Here is a 24,240-nt window from a genome sequence, read left to right on the forward strand (position 1 = left end):
GGGCGCCCTTTTAAACCATAACCCCACCCAGCCCATTCCTCGCTATCATTGCATGTGTATGGCTGGCCATGAAGAGGGGGTGGACCAAGATTTTAAAGAGGACATTTGTCTTCGCCACTGCCCATAACTGGAGGAATTATCCGGCTGGTCCCATCTCCTGCAAAAGTCTGCCCTAGTCTTACAGTGCGGTGTACACAGCCACATCATTTCCCCTTTCCCCGCCCCCTGTGCTCCTGTCCTGTATCCAGACATGCTTACAGTTCAGGACTGCAAGGTGAGACGCTCAAGGAGAGCAGGGGGCATGTTGGGAAAATGATACACCACACCATCGAGCACAAGATCAAGCACCATCATTTTGTGCTGTGGCGATGTCATCCCATCCCTTATATACCAGCCTATTATTCCTATAGCAGGCTGTTCAAATCACACCATTTTATTTCCCTAACACACACAGCATCTTATCTGTAATTTATGCAACCAACATGCACTACCAGAGGATGATTGGAGAGGAGGGTGGAACCACAGAATAATGTGCAAAGAGTATCACATGCTCTCCCAATTCAATGACTTGTGAGACAGGACATTGATGACATCATTCATTAACAAAATAGCTGCCCCCTCCCCCCCCATCAACTTGAGATAAAAATACAACTTACTAATTAGAAGGAACTGGACATGGTTTCCAAATTAACCTGGCGTGATTTCTTGTTAACAACCTGGATAAAGATGTCTACAGACCAGCATTAGGTTTCAGGCAATCCCATTCCCCAAACAAGCAAAAAGCCTGCCCATCAGTTTCCTAGCACATCTTTTCTCCAAAGATTTTATTTGCGGCATCTTCTACAAGGACAAAGAAATATCACAGGCAAAACTTGTGTCTGTGAAAAGCGCAATGGTTCTTTTGCCCCCGAGGGCTAAATTTAAGACGTGGACAAAGGTCCTCCCTGTCCCCAAACATTTTTGCTTGCACAATTCTTTGCCTGTGGTATTTTTAACCTTCCTGAAATTGCAGGAAATTAAAGCCTTTGAGCAAAAGCTGCACTTTTTTTCAGAATTGTGCAAGAAAACAGCCTTGACCTCCCTTTTTTTTTTTTTTTTTGGCAAAATTATATTTAAGCCAAGGGTCACTAGAGGAGGCTCTTCAAGGAAACCATGAGTTTGCCATTCTCTAGATAGCGAGGTTGAACTGATCTTCAGCACTACAGGCCATTTTCCTGCCTAATAGGAACTGTGGATGCATTAAGAGGTTTTGCACACACAGTACTTTCTTTTCTATGATGCTGCTCCTTGAACTGAGAGGGTAATTGGCCAGAAAGTCATAGAGTCAGGGATTAGAACTGAAGCATGGGGATGGCAAAGTGACATTCCATAATCACAATCAGAGTCCTATTTTCTGCTTTGTTCACTGCTTAATTCCATGCTTTGAACGTGTTCCACAGTAAGGCTGCACGAGGAACCCTTTCAGACAGTGCCTTCCTCTTTACAGATGATATCACAGCTCTCGGAAGGCATCAGCCCAAGATTTACAAGCCATTGCAACTCCTAGCCCCAAAAATAAAACTGGAAGTTATTTTATGTTCCATGGTCCCTCACAAGTTTTTCCAACGTCCCCTGCGTTTGCGAGCACCAAGGTAACCTTTCTTTCTCTTTGGAGGCAAAATGGGGGGCTCAGAAGGGTCCTCACACCCCATCATCTCCATAACCTCCTCCTCTTCCTCCTCCTCCTCATAGGTCATGGTTGAATTTCTCATGTACCGAGCACTGTCTTCATCCTCCTCTGGTTCAGGCGAGGCTTCTACCTTTGTGGTGAAGGTGTTGGCAGATGGAGTTGCGAGGACCTCGGCTGAAAGTGGGGAGGCCATGCCTGCTGGAAGTGTGCAGTGCGGTGAGGGGCGAAGAATACCGGTGTCATGCTGGAAGAGTGGTAGGAGGGCTGCCACCACATTTGTCAGCCTGTCGATGCTGTTGCGGATAGTATAGGCCAGATCTCTGATTGCTTCAGTTGTCTCTCGCTGGGCCTGCAGGAAGTCTAGAGATGGGTCCGGGGTTGGGGGCAATTCCGGTCGGGGCCGGGAGCGGCGACGCTGGTGGGAGGATGTTAGCGGTACTGTTGGCGGGGAGATGGAGGAGCCAGGAGGACTGTCTCCAGTAGTCTCTGTAGGGGATGGGTCAGCTGGCGAATGCGCTAGGCAGGGCAGCTGGACAATCTGTATGGCGGGCTCTGGGGGTGGTGAGTCACGCTCCTTCGGCTGAAGGAGGGCTGCCTCCACGGTACAACAGGAGGCGTTGGCAGATGCCTCAGGGCTGGATGACACCTTAAGGGAAGCCGGCAGCTCTGCAGAAAGATGAAAGGAAAGATTATCAGAAGGTATGCAACATGTCACCTCTAGAGCAAGCCAGTGATCCTTTTCAGTAAGCCAACATAAATTTTATGCAGAAATAGGGCCAGCCCAGGGGCAGTGTCATGCCCTGCCATGCGGAGGACCTGGGATCAACTCCCATGCCAGAACTCTGCTCCTTGGGAATGCTGTGGAGCCAGTGGCCAGATTTGGGGTCCATTCTGGAAGGAGCCTGGCTGCGTGGCATCCAGCTGAGGACTGTCACTGCAACGACTGGGCTCAGTGATTGAGAATGGATATAAAATAGGGTGAAAACCAGTGGCTAGTTGTGAATGAAAGCAGCAGGTTCTGACTCAGCTGGAAGCCCAAAAGGAACAGAAAGAAACTGCTTGTTCAAAACAATAAATATCCAAAAGGTGATGTATGTGAGTTGCCAAGTCCACACAGGCCCTGCCTTCTGATGCCCTTAAAGATGCCACCAACGCCCTTAAACCACGCACATGGCATGGATAACTGAACAGCAGACTCGGGATGGGAGTGAGAAGGAGAGAAAGAGATTTTTAAAAACGGGGCATGGCTAGAATAAGAAGTGCACATCCCAAAAGTATAAAATTATGAAAAATAATCCATATGGACAAAAAAAGAAAGAATTAGGAATAAGGACAGTCAAGCCAAGTTATATAAGCATCATATTAAAATGTAAGTTGAAAATTCTAACAAAATATGCTAAGTAAAAGAAAGAGAAAAGTAACCCTTTTGGGACAGGATGGGCTGTGGCCCTTGCAATTCTTTTAGCTAAGCTCATATCCTGCTTGTTCTTACACCCAGAACTGTCACACTCAAATTTACCAGGTTACTCTGTGTCATGTGGGGCAGGCTAAGCTAGTCTTGGCTTTGCCCCATTGCATGGATGGACTTGTAGTTCTTAAGCAGGAATTACATCTCCATGCATGGTGTGGGGCAAAAACAGGTCTGGATCAACCTGTCTTACATGAAATAGCATCATCTGCTAACCTTGTCTTTAGAACAGCATTTCTCAAATGTCACCACCGAGGATGAAAAAAAATCAATAAACAATTATTTAAGGTAACATTGTCAATGCAGCCACTAGCAAGAGTAGGTGGCCAAATTCTTTTGAAGGCCACCCAAAAATTTGTTAGGAGAACCCCTGCTTAAGGGAACACTCACAATCTCCAAAATGTTTGGTGTCTTTCCTCCCACCTCAGCTCCCACATAATACAGGGCTTACCCCACCTCCCTGTTGCAGAAGCAGCAGGAAGTAACCCCCTCCCAGAGTGCCCCCCAGTCCTGCTCTCTGGCCTGCTTGGTCTATCTGTACATCTCCAAAGTATTCCCTTTTCCCCATTTCCAGAGAGGCCCATGTATGATGATCCTGAAGAGTGCAGTTGCCAAGGGAACCCACAGAAAATTTTCCAAATGGGGGAGGGGGGTTATGAACCCAAAATCATAGAAATAGTTCCAGAAATAATTATATATTGATTTTATTTATCCAGTTTCTATTCCCCACATTCTACATGATCATGGCAGATTACAATAAAAATCTCATAATAATAATACAGTAAAATAAATGCAAGCCATAACATTAACAATCATAAAAACATACATGTAAAAACAAACAAAATAAATAAATAGGACATATAAAACAAAGCTATTCAGAGGATATTCTGCCTGCTGAAGTCAGAACTGCAAAAAGCCTTACTCATTATTGTCTCCAAATGCCATCTTAAATAGGAAAATGTTAAAACTGTCTGTTAAAAAAGTGTCAGATAATAAACACAGCTGCTCAAGTAAGGCATTCCAAAATGTAGGCCCAGCAACTGGAAAAGCATAACTCTCAAAAGTCAACCAGATGTATGGTTCGGTATGATGGAACTTCCAACAGATTTATCTGCTGAGCATAGAGAATGCCCAGGTACCTAAATACGTAAAATGGCGCCAATCCAAAGGGCAACATCATTATTTGTAATTAGTCATTTAAAGTCAGGGAGGACAAATGGCCCCTCTTTCACCCTACTCTCCCTGCAGACACCCATGGCAGTTGCATATTCTTCCTGATTGACACATCACTCTACCATAGTACAGGTACAGCACAGGCTTCACCCACATACCTGAGTGGAAAAAGCTCAGGTGCCTGATGCCTGTTGCCAGCCTACCTGAAGAGAGCCACATGCTACTTCTGCAGGAGGCCAGAGAGGAGTCATGCGCAGGCCTGGAAAGAACCACATACTTCTACTGCTGAAGACCCAGGAGGAGCTGTACACCACAGCCATCACAACCAGCCAATACCCGAAAAGAGCCCTACACAGCTACTGGGGGAGACCCAGACCCAAAAAGAGCCATTGTAGCCCTGCCTGCCCACAAAAGGACAAGTAGAAGAGTGGGGAAGGGAAGAGACCCAAAAGGCTAGCAGAAGACGGAAGGTGGGAAAATGAAAAGAAAAAAAAATATTTATCTATATCCCAAGCAAAACAAAAAAAGTCTGAATAAATAAAAAGATTTTTTTTGGGGGGGAGGGGGGGGGGAAGCTAGAAAACCAAAACAAATTAAAAAGAGCAAAAATAATTTTAAAAAGGTTGTATTGTTATATTGTCATTCGAATGTGCTGACATTGTATTTTATTATTTGGTTCACCGTGCTGTTGGATTATAATATTATTGTTGCTGTGACGTTTAAATTTCATTTGCCTGTTTCTAATATACTTTGGGTGAATCTCTTAACATGTGGTTAATAAAGCATAATAAATAAATATCTTTTTTGTTTTAGCCCGGGTTCCTGAAAATTTTGACTGCCACCCAAGTTTTCAAAATGTTTCCCCCTTGGCACAATCCACACTGCCCTATTACAGAACAGCTGCAGCATTGCCCCACCAGAGCCCAGGTACGGCCCAGGCAGAGGTAGTGTAGGCTCCCCATCCCACACAGTACGAGCAGGAGCAGTAGCAGTGCAAGCTTCCCCCCCCACCCCCGGTGCAGCTTCTGCACCTTCCCGGCCTAGCGATCAGGGAGCTGTTGGCAGACGCAGCCACAGTTTCTGCTGTAGTCCCGAGCAGCCGCCTGGCCTGTGCTATATCTGCCGCAGCTTGCCTGTCACGTCACCGAGCAGGGTGGCTGGGAGGAGCCTCGTGCTACGTCATTAGTGCCAGGCAGGCCCCTCTTCCCATTTTCACTTGACTTGTGGGTCCCGGGGGAGGGTGCTGGCCTAGATCCGCCATGTGCAGACAGCACAGTTCTCACCCTTTTTTTTTTCTCCAGCATTTTCTGCAGAGGATCGCACCCTTGTATTCTATAGAGGATTGAGGTGGGGGGTGCCAATGGGGTTATGTCCCGAGATTTACAGTGCCTTTCATGTAAACTAATCTGCCACGGTGCTTGTCTGAACTTCTTCGCTAACATTTGACTTGTTTCTTGCACTAAAAGTCTGATTTTAGAAGAATGCAATTTCAGCTGAGGTGACATCCAGCGTGCGAAAGCATTTCAAATGCAGCGCAAATGAGCCTCTGTGTTGAATTAAAAATAGCTCAGGGCAGATGAATTCCCTGGTGAGGGAAAAGAGAGATGAGAGACTGCAGCCCTATCCCGATGATGGACTCTTCACCGCGGGACAATCTCGGGGCTTCTCCAGGGGCAATCATAGCACCCTGTATAAACCAAGAAAAGGAGCTGCCATCTGCTATAAGGCAGAAGAAAGTGCAGCAGTACCTGCAAACTGCTTAGGAAGTTCCTCGAGCAGGAGTAGCTAATTCCTGTCTTTCAGAGCCACAAACAAACAGATTTTCAGGAGATCCACAATGAATATGCATGAGATTGCGTGCACTGCTTCTTGTATGCAGATCTATCTCATGCATATTCATTGTGGATCTCCTGAAAACCTGGCATATTTGTGGCTCTTGAGGACCAGAGTTGACCACCCCTGCCTAACATGTCTTGACTAAATGGGAAACCCTGTTGTAAGCTCCAAAGAGCAGGGATGTAAGATATTTTGAAAATTTGGGACACCAATCAAAAATGTTAGGAGCCACAGCAAAAACACAGTTTTTTCTTGCAACCTTTTAAAACATTTTTTGCTGTTACAATTGTTTCTTTGGTGTTTGGAATTTTGTCTGTTTTGTCTATTTTTCAAGGTTTTGGATCCATATATATTTTTTGATTTGGTTTTCCATCCCCATTTTCCCTCCCCCTTCCTCTCCAATCTGTCTTTCCTCTTCCATGCCTAAGGAGACTTTTTCTTCCCTTACACATAAGAACATGCCATACTGGGTCAGACCAAGGGTCCATCAAGCCCAGCATCCTGTTTCCAACAGTGGCCAATCCAGGCCATAAGAACCTGGCAAGTACCCAAAAACTAAGTCTATTCCATGCTACTGTTGCTAGTAATAGCACTGGCCATTTTCTAAGTCAACTCAATTAATAGCAGGTAATGGACTTCTCCTCCAAGAACTTATCCAATCCTTTTTTAAACACAGCTATACTAACTGCAGTAACCACATCCTCTGGCAACAAATTCCAGAGTTTAATTGTGCGTTGAGTTAAAAATAACTTTCTCCGATTAGTTTTAAATGTGCTACGTGCTAACTTCATGGAGTGCCCCCTAGTCCTTCTATTATTCGAAAGTGTAAATAACCGATTCACATCTACCCGTTCTAGACCTCTCATGATTTTAAACACTTCTATAATATCCCCCCTTCAGCCGTCTCTTCTCCAAGCTGAAAAGTCCTAACCTCTTTAGTCTTTCCTCATAGGGGAGCTGTTCCATTCCCCTTATCATTTTGGTAGCCCTTCTCTGTACCTTCTCCATCGCAATTATATCATTTTTGAGATGCGGCGACCAGAATTGTACACAGTATTCCAGGTGTGGTCTCACCATGGAGCAATACACCTCCAACCTTCTCCAAAAAGTCCTTTCCTGGACAGGCTGTAAGAACTCGGGCTGCGGTAGCTCTTTTCCGGCATGGATCACCTGCAGCAGCGGTGGCGCTGGCTCTGGCTCCTCCAGGCTTTCCCCAGTAACAGTGCACAGTTCTTTTCAGACCTTGGCCAGTCATACAGTGGTGCCACGCAATTCTTGCCGGGTCTTCTGCAGTAGAAGTAGACGGCTATTTCCAGGCCTAGGTCAACAGAAGCAGTGCACAGTTCATCTAGGGCCTTGGACAGGGGCAACAAGCAGCTCTCTTCAAGCCTGGGCTGGCAGCGCTCCTCAGCTTGGGCAACAGCATGTGTGCTAGTTCACAATTTTTTGGCACCTGGGGTTTTTTCACCCCTGTTTACATGTCTTTACAGTGCTGCATGTATCTTGTAGCACTATAAAAACGATTAATAGTAGTAATAATCCAGCACTGCCAGTGCACCTTATTCCTGCTTTAAAGCATCTCCTACTACTCCTGAGTTCTTTGTCACTGCATCTCATCCTGCTGTCCTAATACAGCAGACCCCCACCTCCACAGAGCACCACCCCCTGCTACTTCTGTACTGATCCCATGTGCAGCTCTGCCAATGCACCTCATTCCTGCCCTGCAGCACCCCCTACTATTCCAGTACTTAAACTCCCATACACATAGCTCAACTCATTATCATGATCCATATAGGAGACAAAGTTGGATCACAAGAAGCCTGTGATAAAGTAATCTAATGGGCCTGGGAAAGCAGACTAATCCAGTCTTAGTTTTAACACCCCAACCATCTGGACTCGTGGTTTCAGCTTCTCTGAGAAATGGAAAAAATGCAAGATTGTTGATGAATGCTCCACCTCTCTCTGATGACCCAGAATCATCTGGTAATCCTGTTAAAAGTCAAATTTGGGATGGGAAGGAAAAGGGCAACTGTAGGGGAGAGGATGCTATGTTGTCTCATTTTCCAATAGATGTATAACCCAGATTATGGACTACTGTCCCACCTGTTAGCACAGCAGAGCAAATGCCAATAGGTCTATAAGAGGGAAGACCATAAAACTCCATAAACTGAGATTGAGCTGCACAGACCAGGAGCTGGGAGAGATCTTTGAGAAGTTAAAGAAAATCACTAAATCTATAAAATAAAGATGAAGCAGGGGAGGGAGATGCAGCTTTGTGGTTCTGCTCCGATTCTCTGCTTGATCTTGGGACAGGTGTAGGATCACTTTTCGGAGGGTTTAGAAGCCTAACTTTGGAAATTAAGCACTTAAATTGGACCTCTGAAAATTGATTAGGGTTGAGCACCTATATTACTAAAAATCATGTAGCTACTGGGCCTGATTTAAGATTTCTGCGTCCACAGGCACACGATGGGGATGTACTTCCCCTTCCACCCCAATGAGAGAGATCAGAGAGTGTGGGGTCTTCCCCCAACCCAGAATGTACCTGCTTAGCTCCTCCCATCCCCCATGTCCTTCCTCACCTGAAGATCTTGATCTGGCACTCACAACAGGCACAAAAAATAAACCACGGGGGGCCTATGAGCCTACATGTGCTCACAGGCTTCTGCTTTTTTTGCTGCTGTGAGCACCAGCTCTAGGGAACAGAGAGTTGTATTTTTCTGCTTAACATCAGCAGCAGAGACAAATAGCAGCTTGGTGACATGGTGCCTTCAAACTCCTTAGGTAGTTGCCTACTTTGTGAATGCCAAACTCTAGACCTCACTGGTGATGAAGGCAGAGACTGGGTTGGAAACAAAGGCAATTAGCACTGATTTTCAGCCCTAGGCACCTAACACTGGATATTAAATCTAGGAAAATAAATAGCAGGCCTAATTTAGGTAGAAAATGTAGGTGCTCAGTTTATGCACTGATCTTTTTTTTTCTTCAAAATTTACACCACTCTTTCTCTATGCCTTAGTTCTAATCCTCTGCTCTATCACTGACTCTCTGTATTGACCTTGGAGTAAGTCACTTTATCTCCCTGTGCATCAATGATAATACTGTCCACTCTTCAGCTGTTGTCATGCAATATGAAATACACTCTTGAGGTGGCTGTAGGCCTTGTGTCTACAGCATGGCATTGTGAAGCATGCTGAAATATAAATACAACTATTATTAATATTCTGCCCTTTTTCCTCGAGTCGGGGATATGAAAGGTACATGCTAGAACACCCTCCACCCCTGCTCTTCATGCTGCCTGTACATGCAAGAGAAGTGACTCACCAGCTCTGCTTTCTTCTGCCAGGTGGAATCTCCGCGGGAATGCCACCTGGTGATGGAAAACACCACCAGAAGCCACATGGTCCATCCTCCCAGCACCAGCCACCACTCCTGGCCCCAGAATGGCAAAGATGGTCTCCTCCTCTGCTGAGAAGTTCTCTTCACTGGTGGGGCCCCCACTGGCCCCAGCCCCCTGAGTGGAATGGGGCACCCTTGCCAACTTCTCCTTTGTCCGGCGTTTGAAATCGTTCCAGCGCTTCTGCACCTCTTGGCCAGTGCGCTTCCAGCTAGTGATGGTGTTAATCTTGGTGGCGATGTTCTCCCACACCCTTCGGCGCTCAGCCACAGTCACTCGCCGGCTCTGGGTGCCATACAACCGACTGTAGTTGGCACGCACCTCCTGGATGAGGATCTGGTTCTCTTCATAGGAGAAGCGAGGTTTGCGCAGACGAGTGATCTCCTCCGTGTCTGCGGACATGACCGCTGCTGCCGTTCTCACCCCCTCCAATGTTGCTCCAGTGCCAGCTCTTTCTGCCAATCTGACTCCGATGCCAGCTCCCCCCTCCTCCAATCTCACGCCAGTGCCATCTGTCCTCTGTTCTTCCCTCCAATGTTTCTGCTTTTATTTGTAAAAAAAAATCAGTTTCCAGGCTTGCAGACAGCCTCCACTGTAAAATAAAACCAAAGATCAGACAATAGTCATTTGAAAAAATAAGAGGCACTCAAATATGACAAAATGCCAATGGGCAGATCCCTGGCTGCATTGCCTGCCTTATCCAGCTACCAGACCACAGTCCTTCTGGCAAACAAACACAAGCTGGCACCTTCAAGGCAGACGGAAGAAGCCAGGCAAGCTCCCGCTGGGGTGGCAAAGAGGAGGGGAGAGAGGAACAGTGCCCGGCTAGAAAGGAAGAAAGAAAACAGGAGCAATTGAAGGGAGCCTTTCTTGTCTAGGTTTGAGGTTGCTCCAGGCACTGCTTGGCAGTGGGGTGAAGGAGAGGGGGCAGGTAGACCTTATGCCTGCCCATCGGTGCCTGCTGCAGGCAGGGTGCCAGAACCTGTCCCTGCCCTCTTTTGCTTTCTCCCACCCTCCTGGACCAGTCCAATAGTCATTGATTAAAAGCCCCTCTTCTATCACAAGCTCCCAGGTGGGGGACAAAGCTAAACTTTCAGCCAAAGACAGCAAGAAGCGTTTCCAACCCAGTCATGTCTATGAGAGTGTAAATCAGTTGCTGGCACCAAGCCTTACCCTCTCGCTTCAATAGCAGCTTGCTTCAGGGGTCTGGCTCCCTGCTCCCCAGCTGCTCCCCGAGCCTCTAGTGCTCCACTGTCCCACCTCCCACACTAGTTCCCCTCCCCCTCCCTGCTTCTCCCACCCTGCTCCAGACTGCCACCCCTCCTCCTTCCCCTTTCTCCCAGCCCTACTTCCTCTCCTTAGTCCCTCACTGCTCCTCTCTGCCCTCCTCCATCTCCTCACTGTTCCTTTCTGCCCTCCTCCTTCTTATCCCCGCCCAGCTTGCTCCAGTCTGCCAAACCTCCTTTCTCCTGTCTCTCGCGCAAAGCTCAGAAATAAAGGTTAACAAATAAAAACAAAGAATATATATCAGGTGATATCTCTAATTGGATTAACTTAATATGTTCTTAACTAGCTTTCGAGAGCTAAAAACCTTCATTTTTGTGCATTCACGCGGACTAACCCAGCAACCATACTACTTTATCCCAAAGCTCATTAATCTCCCTATCCCCTCCCTGCCCTCCTCCTCCTCCTCCAAATCTCCTCCATCTCCCTATCCTCTCTGCCTTCCTCTCTTCCCACCTCCTCTTCCTGCTTCAGTCTGCCAGGCCCCTGGCTCCCTCTTTCTCCAAAACCTCATCTATCTGCCTATCCCCTCCCTGTTCCTCTCTGCCCTCCTCCTCTTCCCCCCTCCCAAAGCTCATCCATCTGCCTATCCCCTCCCCGCTCTTCGCTGTCCTCCTCTTCCTCCTCCTTTCTCCTCCAATCTGCCAGCCCCCCTCCATCGCCTTCCCAGCCCAGCACTAAGCATGCCCAGTAACTAAGCTTTAGTGAGCTGCGCTGCCGGCAGACTAGCTTGCTGACTGGTTGCCTTGGGAACCAGAGCCTCCTCTTTCCTCCCTGCCGAGAGGCGATGTGGCCGCTGGGCCTGAGGAGGAGGTAGAGGTGAAGTGGCAGCTGCGCCCTGAGGCCGTCACCAAAGCCTTTACTACAGTCACTGCAGGAGTTTTCCTGCATCCTTAAATTAAGCCTTCAGGGGGCAAAAGTTACACAGTGCTGTTTGCAGAAGTTTTAGCTCGCATGGGTTTTTTTTGTTTTTTTAAAGTGTTCCTGTGGACTTTTTTTTCCCCTTTTCCAGAAATTGCACAAATCCATCTTTCTTTTTATAATTTGCTAGATGCATGAGTTGGTCACTGTTACTGCCGTCACTTTTTTGGACACGTTGTGATTTAGTTTCCTTAGGCTTTCCTCTGGCCATCCCACTCAAAATTGACCCTTAGGCATGTTAAGTAAGAAATGCGATTAAAACGGTTTTGATATATGACATGTTTTTCGCGGAGCCGTCTACACACATCAACTGTGGTTTGTTACACTGTCAGTCCCTTCAGTGGGTGAAAGTACACACGGTATCTCTCCTGCTGCCAGAAGTACATGTGTTGTGGGGGAAATGAAAGTATGCACTCTTCAAGGGAGGGAGGGTAACAGAAAAAAATGCTGTTTTCTCCTGTCATTTTTTATAGACATTGCCACTAGTTATTTAATAGAACTGTACAAACAGATTTTTTTTATACTACCCTATTTTAGCCTATTTTTCACATTCTGGAATAAGAGATTTTTTTTTCATAATGACTCCATTAAAAAAAAACCCTCCTAAGTCCCCTCTTCTGTGCTGTAATCTTGCATATATCAATGTCACTCCTGCATAAGGTCAGGGCCAGTGCCCTAGGCAAAACTTTGGCCAAGCACCCCCTATTTCAGCTTACCTATTGGCAGCAGCTCCAGTACAGTGCTTCCATCTTTGGCAGTATTAGATCTGGCACAACACCCTTCTATGTCTTGAACTGGCAGGATTTTGCCACCCCCAAAATTTTGGCGCTCTAGGTGATCTCCTAGTTTTCCTAATGGAAGCACCCACCCTGGGTCAAGACGATTTAGGTTTATGGTGCTTATAGACAGGATCAGATGATGGGAAATCAGAGAGCAGGGTTTACCCTTAGAGATCAGAGAACAGCAGGAGGATGGGGGTTCTCAGTTTTGGGGCCCTTGAGAATTTGGCAATCTAGGTACATGCATAATTGCCTTTTCCTAAATCTGGCCTTGCCTGGGTTTCTTGTCAGCTCTTCAGCTGTTCATGCTTCATTTATGCTTTATATTTGTTGCAATCTCTTGATATATGGAAGAGATATGTTGCTGCATGTTTTTACATATTATTGAATTCTGTACATGAAAACTCAGGGCCAGTGTTATGGGTTAGTGGGCAACCAGGGTGTGTCCTAGGCTTCCAACCACAGAGGGCTCCAAGCCACCCAAAGCTGAAGGAGGCAGACTATACACTATCTGCAGTGAAGGAAACCTTCAGGCAGCAGCTGCAGCAGAGGAAATCAGTGCAGGACCTGTGAGCTTGTGCATGCTCACAGGCCCTACAGTAGCCCTGCTCCCTTCTTCCTCATGGGCTTCCTGAAACCTAGGATATCCATGCAAGGGTCGGTTCTCCTGCAGGGCCTGTTAGTGTGTGCTGGCTCACAGACCTCATGCAGAATTCCTTTGCTGTAACTGCCATTGCTGCTGCTATTGGGCCAAGAGCATCCAAAGTAGGGGAAAGGAAGGCTGGAGAGGATCCAGGAAGGTGTCATGGAAGGAAGGAAGAAAACCTGGGAAGCGGCCATAAAAGTGAGAGAGGGAGGAATAGGAGCTGAGAAGGAGCCAAGGAGAGATGGAGTATGAAGGAAGATAAGGACCATGAGAGGAAAGGAGCAGGAAGGAGGAAGAGTGCCAGCGGGAGGCCATGTGAGGAAGGAATGGGGAGGGGGATAGGAGAGAGAAAAAGGACCCAGGAGGTGCCATAGGAAGGAGGGAGGAAGAGGTTCAGGAAAGGGCCAGAATTTGGGATAGGAGGGAGAGCCATGGGGGTAGGAGCAAGGAAGAAGACCCTGGAAGGGACCAGGAAATATGGAAAAGACCTGGAAGGGGCTATGGTAGTGGCAGTGGAGGGGAGAGGCTGTTGGGGGAGTGGGTCAAGAGCTGGAGGTCCTTTTGGAGGCTCAAGGATTTGAAAATAGGGTAGGAGGAAAAGAATCTAGAAAGGGACCATGGGAGAAGGGAGGGAGAAGACAGGATGAGGGGGTGACGATAGTGATAGAGGACTCATGGATGGGGAAAAGAGACTCAAGATATGGAAATATGAGGTGGAGAGCAGTGAAAAAGGATTCAGTAAGGGGCCATGGGTGGGGTTACTATCTGACTGATTTTAGACTGGACAGTCTTCAGTTTGAAAGCTTTTGTATATAAGAACATTAGAAGTACCATGCTCGGTCAGTCCAAGGATCCATCTAGACCAGCATCCTATCTTGAGACAGTTGCCAAGCCGGATCTCTAGGAAGTACCATTTCTTGTTGCTCACTCCTAGGGATAAGCAGTGGCATTCTCCGAGTCTACCTAGCTAATAATTATTTATTGAATTTTTGCCCAGGAATGTATTCAAACCCTTTTTAAACTCAGCTATCCTAGACGCCTTGATCACATCCTCCAGCAACTTGGAGGAGAAGTCCATTACCTGCTATTAATTAAGTTGACTTAGAAAATAGCCACTGCTATTACTAGCAACAGTAGCATGGAATAGAATTAGTTTTTGGGTTCTTGCCAGGTTCTTATGACCTGGATTGGCCACTGTTGGAAACAGGATGCTGGGCTTGATGGACCCTTGTCTGACCCAGTATGGCATGTTCTTATGTTCTTAACTCTTAATTGTGTACTGAATGAAAAAATACTTTTTCCAATTTTTTTTAAGTCTATTAGTTTCATGGAGTGTCTTCTAGTCCTTGAAATATTTGAAATGTTCCCTATTTACCAGTTCCATCTCACTCATGAGTTTATAAACTTCTATTTTTATTTATATTCTGCTTTTTCAGGTACTTCAAAGCAGATTATGTTAGGGACTATAGGTATTTTTCTGTCCCCAGAGGGCTCACAATCTAAGGGCCTTATTTACTGACCATTTTTCCAACAGACACAGAATGGGAGACAAGTCTTAGTAAATCAGGCCCCAAGTTTGTACCTGATAAATGGAGGATGAAGTGACTTGCCCAATGTCACAAGGAGCTGCTCGCGGCCCTGAGAAGCACACAGTCGACGCCATAACAGGTAGGGGGGGCATGACCGGGGAGGGGGCGCGACCCCGGGGGGGGCGGCAGCACAAGGGTCGCCTAGGGTGTCCAATTTCCTTGCACCGGCCCTGCATAACGTGTTTAACTTTTCTGCAAAACAGAGCCATCCCACCCCTTTAATCATTTTTGTTGCCCTTCTCTGTACCTTTACTAGGTTTGCTATATCTTTTTCGAGATGGGACGAACAGAAAACACAATACCCAAGGTACCGTAGATCTGTACAGAGGCATTATGATATTTTTAGTTTTGTTCATTCTTTTCTGAAAATTCCTAACATTCTATTCACTTTTTTCACCACAGCCGCACACTGAGCTGAGTATTTCAGCGTATGACACAATGTGCGGTGTCTGGTTACAGCAGTAACCGGACAATGTGCTCTCTGGTTGAGCTGGGGCAGCATCTGTGTTGTGCTGCTGCGCAGTAAATCAGAGCCTGCCCTTAAGTCATGCCCCTGCTCGTTCCCCTGGTGGCCTGCACAACTGCAAAAGTAAAACGCAGTTGCCTGGGAGAGAGCCATCTGCGGGTTGCAGAAGCTGCAGCATAGCATACATGGAGTCACCACCATTCAGCATTACTCCTCGACCTCAAAGAGGCTCTGCAAGACATCCTCTCCTCCTTGGTTAGTATTAACTCCTGGAACCCAACAGAGGATCCTCTTAAGTTGGCCCGCAGCAGACTTCCAGGTTTTCTATACCTGGCGTGCTGTGCAGCTCCTCGCGTTAGGGCAGGCTGAGCCACTGTTGACCATCCCTGGGAGCACGCGAGCATGTCGGGGGCTAAGGCTGATGAAAGCTGATTTCCAGTTATATATAATTTAAATGGTTAACCATTACATTTCAGTAGATTAAATGGTTAACTTTTTAAATAATATTTACATCCTTAGATTAAAGATCCACAGTAGTCTGAGGGTGGAGGGAAATGTGGGATGCCAAAATGTCTCCATCATACACTCCTGCTTTTTGCTCGACTACCTGTGCAACCCTCAGTCACTTTTCCTTAAAAGTTTGGGGCATCAAATGAGTTATGAAGTCAGACACGTGACAGCGGACCCTCCCACTCTTGTTCTTAAGCTCAAAAGGGACCTCCCTACACTGGTCCTCAAGTTTGGTGGGGTGGCCAGTTATGGACTGTGGAAAACTCGGCAACCCTAAAGGTGAAATAAGCAAGAGAACCCAAAGAAAGGGGGCTCGAGATTGGGGTCCCCTCCCAAATTTCTGCCCTGGGTCTCAGCATATCTGACACTAGTCATGTTAAAACCCATTTTTCCACAGACATTCATCAGAAGCCTGAAGATACGTTTCTATGGAAAAAAAATAAATAGAGGTGGTATCAAAAACAAATAATTTTTTAGTTAGTTTTTTTTAATTTATCAATTCCTAATTTATTATCATCTTCCTTCTTCATCTATGTCATCCAATGGATCATCTGCCTCTTTCTATTGATCATAATCATCATCCTGCAGATTATCCACCTCATCCTGAGATCTTTCTCATCTTCTTTTCCTGGTGTTTTTGTTGCAAAATATGCATCCAAATACAGCTGCTTTTAATGTTTCTTCTCCTCACTGTACAGCCCTCTATATCGTTCACTCCTCTTGAAATGTTTACTACCCGCCCCAGGTTGGATCCTCCGATGGATTGACCCTTAATGAAAACCATGGAGTTGGTTGTGAACAGAGGCTTTGAGAAGAGTCTAACCAGTGGTGTTTCCATGCCACCCTCACAACTATCTGAGGAGACCTTATGGCCCAGCTCAATAGAGAGTGTTGATAGTAAGAGCCGGCGGAATCTATTGAGTTTCTCCCATATAATACCAAGGGGAGATTATGATCTTACTGTTTTAGCCATCCCTGAGCACCTTTGTTCTGGATCATGGTGAGTGTGACATGGGAGTGTAGGAATATCAGGTGTGGATATTTTACAGTAGATTACTAGATTTAACCAATAATCTTGTGATACAAATTCATTAGTTTTAGGGAGCAATTAAATACACATTTGGGAAGTAATCAATTAATTTTTATTATAGCAGCATAAGCAGATAAGGTTTAATATGTTACAATTATTTATTTTCTTTGTGGTTTTAGTTTTAACAGTTTCACAGTGCGAGTACTGTCATAAAAGATAAACAGAACTTATGTGTTATCCATAAGCTCAACGTGGCACTTAATAATTATGTAATTGCCAAACTAATTAACCCAGCTAAAAGGTAATTAAGCCAGTCCTGTAAAAGCCCAGATATTTGTCTTGACACCACAGGATGAAATACTGAAAAACCCCATATGATGGATGGCAGCTAGAACCCACAGGTCTCAGGGACGTCTCTGTGAGATAGGACGGCAGGGCATTCTTAGCTTTAATTCTTTCAAGGAATAGTTGGCCAGACTTCTGCTTTTCAGAGCAGGCATTGCATATGACACTCAGACTTAACTTACAAGTCAAAGTTCTATAAGCAAAGCTCTCGAAGCCAAGCTTTGGGTCTTTGGGAAACATGAGATAATCCATGAAGAAAAGCCGCAGTCTGGGTAATTCAGATTCAGTTCCATAGGATCCAATGTTGATCTTGATTGGATGTTGCCACTTCCTAAAGATAAAGGATTGATGAAATGCAAATGTCATCTGAGTCCAGATGCACATGAATATTCCCATTATGGGTTAATAAAGTTCATTAGAGTTCATCAGTAGAACAATACCCATTTCAGAGCTGGTCTCATGGCTAGATACAACGTGTTTGCCAAGGACATGTGCACAGTCCTTGTTCAAGGTTTTTTCTCACAGTGAGAGGTGCTGAAAAATGTCTGATATGGAAGACCAATCACAGCTTCTTCTCTTTCTGTGTGAATAGCAATCTCATATGAAGTTGCCAAGATCATCACTTGGCTGAAGACTCTATCTTTGTGTTGCTTAGGCCTGTACTTTTGGTTCAGCTATGTGTATAGCAGTAGGCTTCAGTTCAATGATGTACATCCTTGTTTAGGGTCACTGGCATTTACCCTACAGGAGAAAATTGGCTTCTACCATACTAGTCACAGGAGGAGCACATTTTACTTCACCAATACATTAAAAAAAAAAAGGTGGAACTACGACTATCCATATGTCCCTCTAGATTTAATGTACTATAATAAGTCTTATCGGAATGAGTGACTCTGAATGGAGATACTGGATAAATTTACAAGCATCCTATCTATCAAGGATATCACAGGTATCACCCCATTATCCAGAACACCTTGAACAGGCAAGTGGAGTTATGGAAGCAATGAAGGAGCATACAAAATCAAGCTGTCCTGGAGAGGCTGATATTGAGAAGCCATACCCCTATTGGTACAGCTGAGGCAGAAGATGAAGAATTACCTCATTGTTAGGATAGGCCTACCACAAGGGACTTGTTTAAGTGTTGTCCTTTGTTGGTCATTGTATGAGTTTGTGCTTTGTTTCAGATACCAAGGTTCGATGCCTGGTGTTAGTCAAGAAGGGCTTTCCCTGATGAGCATCATGGTTTGCAGTTGGAATACAAATAACTTATGCCCTCTGTTTTTTTGTATGAAAGAACTGTCCTTGGTTAAAGAAATTCATGGGCAGTTGTCAGTTGGGTGGTTTCCTTTTGGGAATTTGAACTTTAAAAGAAGATGCTGGTTTTCTCATAAAAGATCATAAAATTTCCGGGTTTTAAGGACTGGTTTTCTGAAATTAAGAGACTTTGTATTTGATAAAATTTGAAGTTATGTTTTGGAAAAAAAGTTTTGAAAAATACTGAAAATTGTACAAAAATTAGAAAATGCCTGAATAAAAAAAACAACACAAAAATGAAGAAAAAACCTTATTATAAAATCGAAAAAAATATATAGAATTTGTTGTTCACTCTAATTTTTTCCTTCATTTGCATTTTTCCATGCAATTGTATTCTTAATTTGGCATTTATGAAAAGGTTGCCTGATCTGGCACACAGTGAAATAGTACCTGCTTAACCTGGATTTCATTTAGAGGACTGTAAGCAGTTTTTACCTTCACTTGCATGCATCAGTGGTTTCAGTGTATGACAGCGTTCTCAATCAGACCTTGCTCCTTTGTGATGTCAGTTTAGTGTCAGTGTTTTGGAGGTGTACCACTCTCTAATGAGAGGGCTTAAGAGGGTGTATAAAAACCCCTGCACCAATGTGATGCGAGGAGGTGAGGAAACAGGATTCCAAGATGTCGAGTTCTACGAATAGTGCCAGTGGGCCTATCCTTCCATAGGTAAGGTTTGGGGAGAAAGAGAGGAGGAGAAGCGTTCCTGTTCAGTGAAGGTGGCTGGAACCCAGAGAGAGGTTACCCAGACCTTACTGAAAGGAAGGATTCCAGGAAGGAGAAGTTCTAGGAGTTTAAGTATGCTGAAGGAGAAATTCCTGAGATATGAAGAGAATCTCAGGAGACCCAAGGGAGAAGGGGATTCTTCAGAGGACTGAATGAGTGTACAGGGAGGTATCAGAGGAGAGGCAAGCTACCTGGGAAAATCCACAGAGCTGCTACTGACCAAGTAAATCAGCAAGAGGCTCTGCTAAAAGTGAGAGCGGAGGCAAAGGAACAGAGGACAAGAATATCTACAATACCCAAAAGGTAAATGGGAGAGCCCAGAGTGGAAGGGTACCTATCTGAAAGAGCTTACTTTCTGGGAAGGAGTGTGTGGAAAAGAGACAGGGATTGTGTTCTGCCCAACGTTTGGACTTTGTTTTGGTTATGGTTATGGTTAACTTTATTTATATGCTGCCCCTATCCAGAGTGGCTCACAACTGCACATACATAATCACACATTAAAAATACAGCATACTAAAAACACATGAATAAATAAAGCATGCTAAAACCATATAAAATGCATAACAAGCCTCGCCATAATAAAAACAACATGATAAAATCACATCAAATCAAAAGCAATTTGGCAAAAGTACAACAACCAAAATACTGTAGTGCACTCTCAATTGGCTTACTATCTTGGACTTTGTTAGCAGTAAATACTTTTATTTTTGAGCAACAGTGAAGAGTGTTTCTTTGGTGCGAGTGAACTGGTGTACAGAAGAGTCTCTGGGAGAGACAAAACCGAAGGGCCTTGAAAAGTCTAACTTTTACTTCCTGTGTGGGAACCGCAGGAAGTTATGGGTCTTGCATGGTCCATTACCCTTCCCGTGTGCTCCCATGCCCAAGAGCTGACTGAGACGGAGGCTACACAAGGTTGATATTTTGAGTTTCTCCCAGGACTCAGTGATGTTCTCAATGGCATTCATGATGTTGTAGTTTCTCCAGAACTCTCTAATTGTTGGCTTATTCTCCCTATCAGTTCCTTTAAGGAGTTGCTGATAATAAGCCTTGAATATGGCTACTGCTTGTTGATCCATGGGTAGGATCAATTCTATTATGCTCTTCGGAGATACTCAAGCCTTGCATTGTCAGACAGATCCCCTAGGTTGACTGGCCAGCATGGGTATTGTCTATGAGGAGCAGTGCCTTGTTGACATGACTTTTTCTGGCACAGTAACATTCCACTGCAGGACAAAAAAAATGTAAATCATTCCTGAAAAATGCTCGTATTCACCCAGATATTCTTTTTGATGTCCAAATAGCAGGTAAATTTGGTTTTGCATAGCCTTTCATGGTCCTTGGATTTTCCAAATGGTACACCAACAGGCTTTTCAATTTAAAATCACCTGCAGCATAATTTCTCAGGAGGGGTGGCAGTCCATCACTGGTAGCTTTAAAACCTAGCACAGACTTTACTTCTCAGGAATAAAGCTTCTGTCCAGCATTCGCTTCCAGAAAAGGCCTCTTACCAACACTGTTCTGGTTTGTACTCCCCTTCTTCAGTGATCTTCAGCAGCTCAGGATTCTCATGCGCAGGGTCTAATTACCATTGGCTCTTTCGGTTGTGCAGTCCATGCCACCTTTTAAATCTCTCAAACCAGCCTTAACTGGCAGCAAGAGTCACAGAGCATTCCGTGTTACCACCCAGGAAAGAGATCTAAGCATCATAGTGGATAATACATTGAAATAGTCAGTTTAGTGTGCTGTGACGATCAAAAAAAGCAAACAGAATGTTGGGAATTGTTAGGAAGGGAATGGTGAATAAAACAAAGGCTGTCATAATGCCTCTGCATCGCTCCCTGGTGAGACCGCACCTTGAATATTGTGTACAATTCTGGTCGCTGCATCTCAAAAAGGATATTTCTGCACTGGAGAAAGTGCAGAGAAGGGCGACCAAAATGACAAGGGGCATGCAACGGCTGCATAGGAGCATACCTCGACGACTTTATAGTACTTGGGAAAAAATGAATATTATGCATGTATTTTAATAATGAGTTATGCGTATAATATCCGTTTTTCGCATGTACTATAAGGTCGGCGAGATACACGCGCACTTCCCAAAACGGGAGAAACGAATGCAAATTGCTATTCATTTTGTCTGTATTGTTACAGATTGTTCCTAATATAGACATTTCAAGCCCTAATGCCTTAGATATTTCAGTCAGTTTTTTTTATCTCTTTCAAAGTACCTTAATTCTTCTAATTATAAATCTAAAGTAATGCTTTTTTCATGTCTGCTCTGGCTCTTCTGCTCTGATCTATTGACAATGGATGCTTCATAGACATCTCTGCTTACTTTTCCTTCCCTCAGAATGTGGAGAGCTGCTAAGGACTGTAGCAAAAGGTTTGTAACAGGCTTTCCTCTCTTAAACATCTGTAGCTTTCTGTGCCTCCAAAGTAACCCCAAAATGCTCTACTTTCATCTTAGCACACTGTCTACAATGGCTCTGGGTGATAACAAGCTTTCACAATGGTGCAGATCAGGGAGCGGCCTGTGGGAAGCTCAGCAGTATAGGAAGAGTGGTGGGCCAAAATTCCATTATAGCAAGTCTATATCTTCCCTGCACTGGATACCAATCCCCAAATGGAATTTTTATTAAAATGAAATTCTGTCAAGTGAATTTCCATATAAACATACCTGGAAGTTCTCTGAACGTGGTCCGGAGGCTTCAGAATTCTGAACGATTTGCTGAGCTTCCGGCCCAAAACCTGAAAACTCCATGAAAACTCCAGATGCCCTGCTGCAGAAGAAGGCCCAAGTGGCTGAAGCAGCATGGGTCTGAAGGAGGAGGAGCATCAGCCCCCACGCGGCAGGAGGGGGAGCAACGGGGCCACGCAGCAGGAGGAAGATCAGTAGGAATGTGAGTCCCCCTAGCGAGGGACCCCTCTGAGCAGGCACGGGAAGAGCGGCAGCGTTGGCCCTGTGCTTATATTTCAGGATTTTTTTTCTTCACGTAATGTAATGTTGATTTGCTGTAAGGTTCAGCTTGTGCAATATAATCATTATGGGCAATTTTCAGCTCCGCAGTTAACCCAGTACCAGTAATAAAATCACAACCGAATAGTATAAAACACCATAACAGTTTACTAGAAGAAGGAACCAAACTTAATCAGTTAGACTTTGCAAATACCATACAATTTATAACATGCATATGAGTTATCTAACTGAAAATGAGCAGAGCAAACCAGGCTAGGAGACAGGGCAGTTTCAGTGCTTGCAAATTTCTCCCCTGCAATCAACAACAGGTCCGCCCAGTGACCTTCTGTGGTGTAGATTTGAATGCCCTGACTGGTGGAAAAGTCCGTTGCTGCTCTACAGGCTGACTGACTGCACTGTCTGCGGTGCAGGTCTCAACAAGGTCTCTTTGCATTCACGAGTTCAGCTACTTGTCTATCCGCAATGCAAGTCCCTTGGTAATAAACAGATGCAAATATTTTCCAGTGGCAGGGCAAAAGCAAGCAGCCTGTTGCTTTAGAGGTTGTCTCCAACGGTCCTAACCTACCCTTTGTGTCATCCTGAAATCCCACAGTTCTAGCAGCCATTCAAATGATAGTACACTGGTTGCAGTCCTATAGTTTGTTTTTTTTTTGTTTTTAAAAAATTTATTAATCGCTTAACACAATTGGCCTAAGCGATATACATAATTACACACACAAAATTAAATTACAAGTTTCACAAAAACTAAACTCAACAAAATTTAAATCAACAAATATTATAAACAATAAAAATCAACAATAGTAAAGTCAACAAACAAAACAGTGTCACATTTGTATATAAAGTCAGATGACATTAGCTTCATTACAATGCATCTCAAGTACGTTATTAATAAAGAACTCTTAATCAGTTAGTGTTAAGTAATAGTTTACCTGTGTTTACCATCCTTCACTAAAGGTGGGTTACACAGGGAAAATTAAACAAGGGCAGCACGGGCCCAACATTGCAGAAAGAGAAGCGTTGGTCCCCCAGGCCTGGGGAGAAAGGAGGCTGCAGTGACTAATGGGGATTGAGGTGAGGAGAGAAAATGAGTGTACATGTATGTAAGAGAGTACATGTGTTTGTTTTTGTGTATGGAAGAGGACAATAAAGTATGCATGTCAGTGTGTGTGTGGAAGAGGACAAGAAGTATGCATGTGTGTGTGTGTGTGTATGTGTGTGGAAGATGGAGAGAAGTAAGAGTGCACGTTTGTGTGTGTATCAGATAGTGCATGGGTATGACTGCATGTGTGTGAGAGTCTATGTATGTATGTATGTATGAGAATGAAAATTTATGTTTGTGTGAGAGAGAATGTGAATGAACATGCGAGTGTGAGAGAGAGAGCTTGTGCACATGCTGCTACTGTTGCTGGGGCCCCTCACAGCTGGCCACCCAGCTAATTTGCAACATAGTAGTAATGCAAGATTCCTGACTCTTCCTGGAGTCACTGTTCAGCATGCAACAGGGGCGCCCTCCCAGGCATACAAACGCTCTTCATACCTGCACACCAGGTCCTGTTACTCAGGGAGAGAGGAATCTGGCTCCAGAGACCCACTGGGGATGGAGAGGTTTCATGCTTGCTGATGCTGTTCTACCTCCTGCTGCCTTTCTTCCGGCCCCATGGGGCCCAATCTCCGATGCTGCCCTGCCTCCGAAAGCATGCTTCTTTCTTTTGGCCCCATAGGGGTTAAAGGGGCAATTAGAGAAGATAAGGCCATTGTGGAAAGATTAAACAATTTCTTTGCTTCAGTGTTTATAGAAGAGAATGTTGAGGAGATACCAGTTCTGGAGAAGGTTTTCATAGGTGATGATTCAGGTGAACTGAACCAAAGCACAGTGAACTTTGAAGATGTAGTAGGCCTGATTGACAAACTGAATAGTAGCAAATGACCTGGTCCAGATGGTATACACCCCAGGGTTCTGAAAGAACTAAAACATGACATTTCAGACCTATTTCAATTAATTTGTAACCTATCATTAAAATCATCTGATGTACCTGAAGATTGGAAGATGGCCAACGTAACCCCTATATTTAAAAAGGTATCCAGGGGTGATTCGGGAAACTATAGACCGGTG

General features: G+C 44.9%; 1 protein-coding gene across 1 annotated transcript; it reads right to left on the minus strand.

Moving 5' to 3' along the window:
• Positions 1-1,059: 1,059 nt before the first annotated feature.
• MYPOP (Myb related transcription factor, partner of profilin) lies at positions 1,060-10,815 on the minus strand. The gene is made up of 3 exons (XM_029571536.1): positions 10,717-10,815; positions 9,471-10,135; positions 1,060-2,335 (listed from the first exon to the last, which is right to left on the minus strand). The coding sequence occupies exons 2-3, from the start codon at positions 9,943-9,945 to the stop codon at positions 1,590-1,592; spliced, it is 1,221 nt and encodes a 406-aa protein (XP_029427396.1). The 5' UTR covers positions 9,946-10,135; positions 10,717-10,815; the 3' UTR covers positions 1,060-1,589.
• Positions 10,816-24,240: the final 13,425 nt, after the last annotated feature.

This window comes from Rhinatrema bivittatum, chromosome 11 (genome assembly GCF_901001135.1).
Source record: "Rhinatrema bivittatum chromosome 11, aRhiBiv1.1, whole genome shotgun sequence".
Taxonomy (NCBI): Eukaryota; Metazoa; Chordata; class Amphibia; order Gymnophiona; family Rhinatrematidae; genus Rhinatrema; species Rhinatrema bivittatum.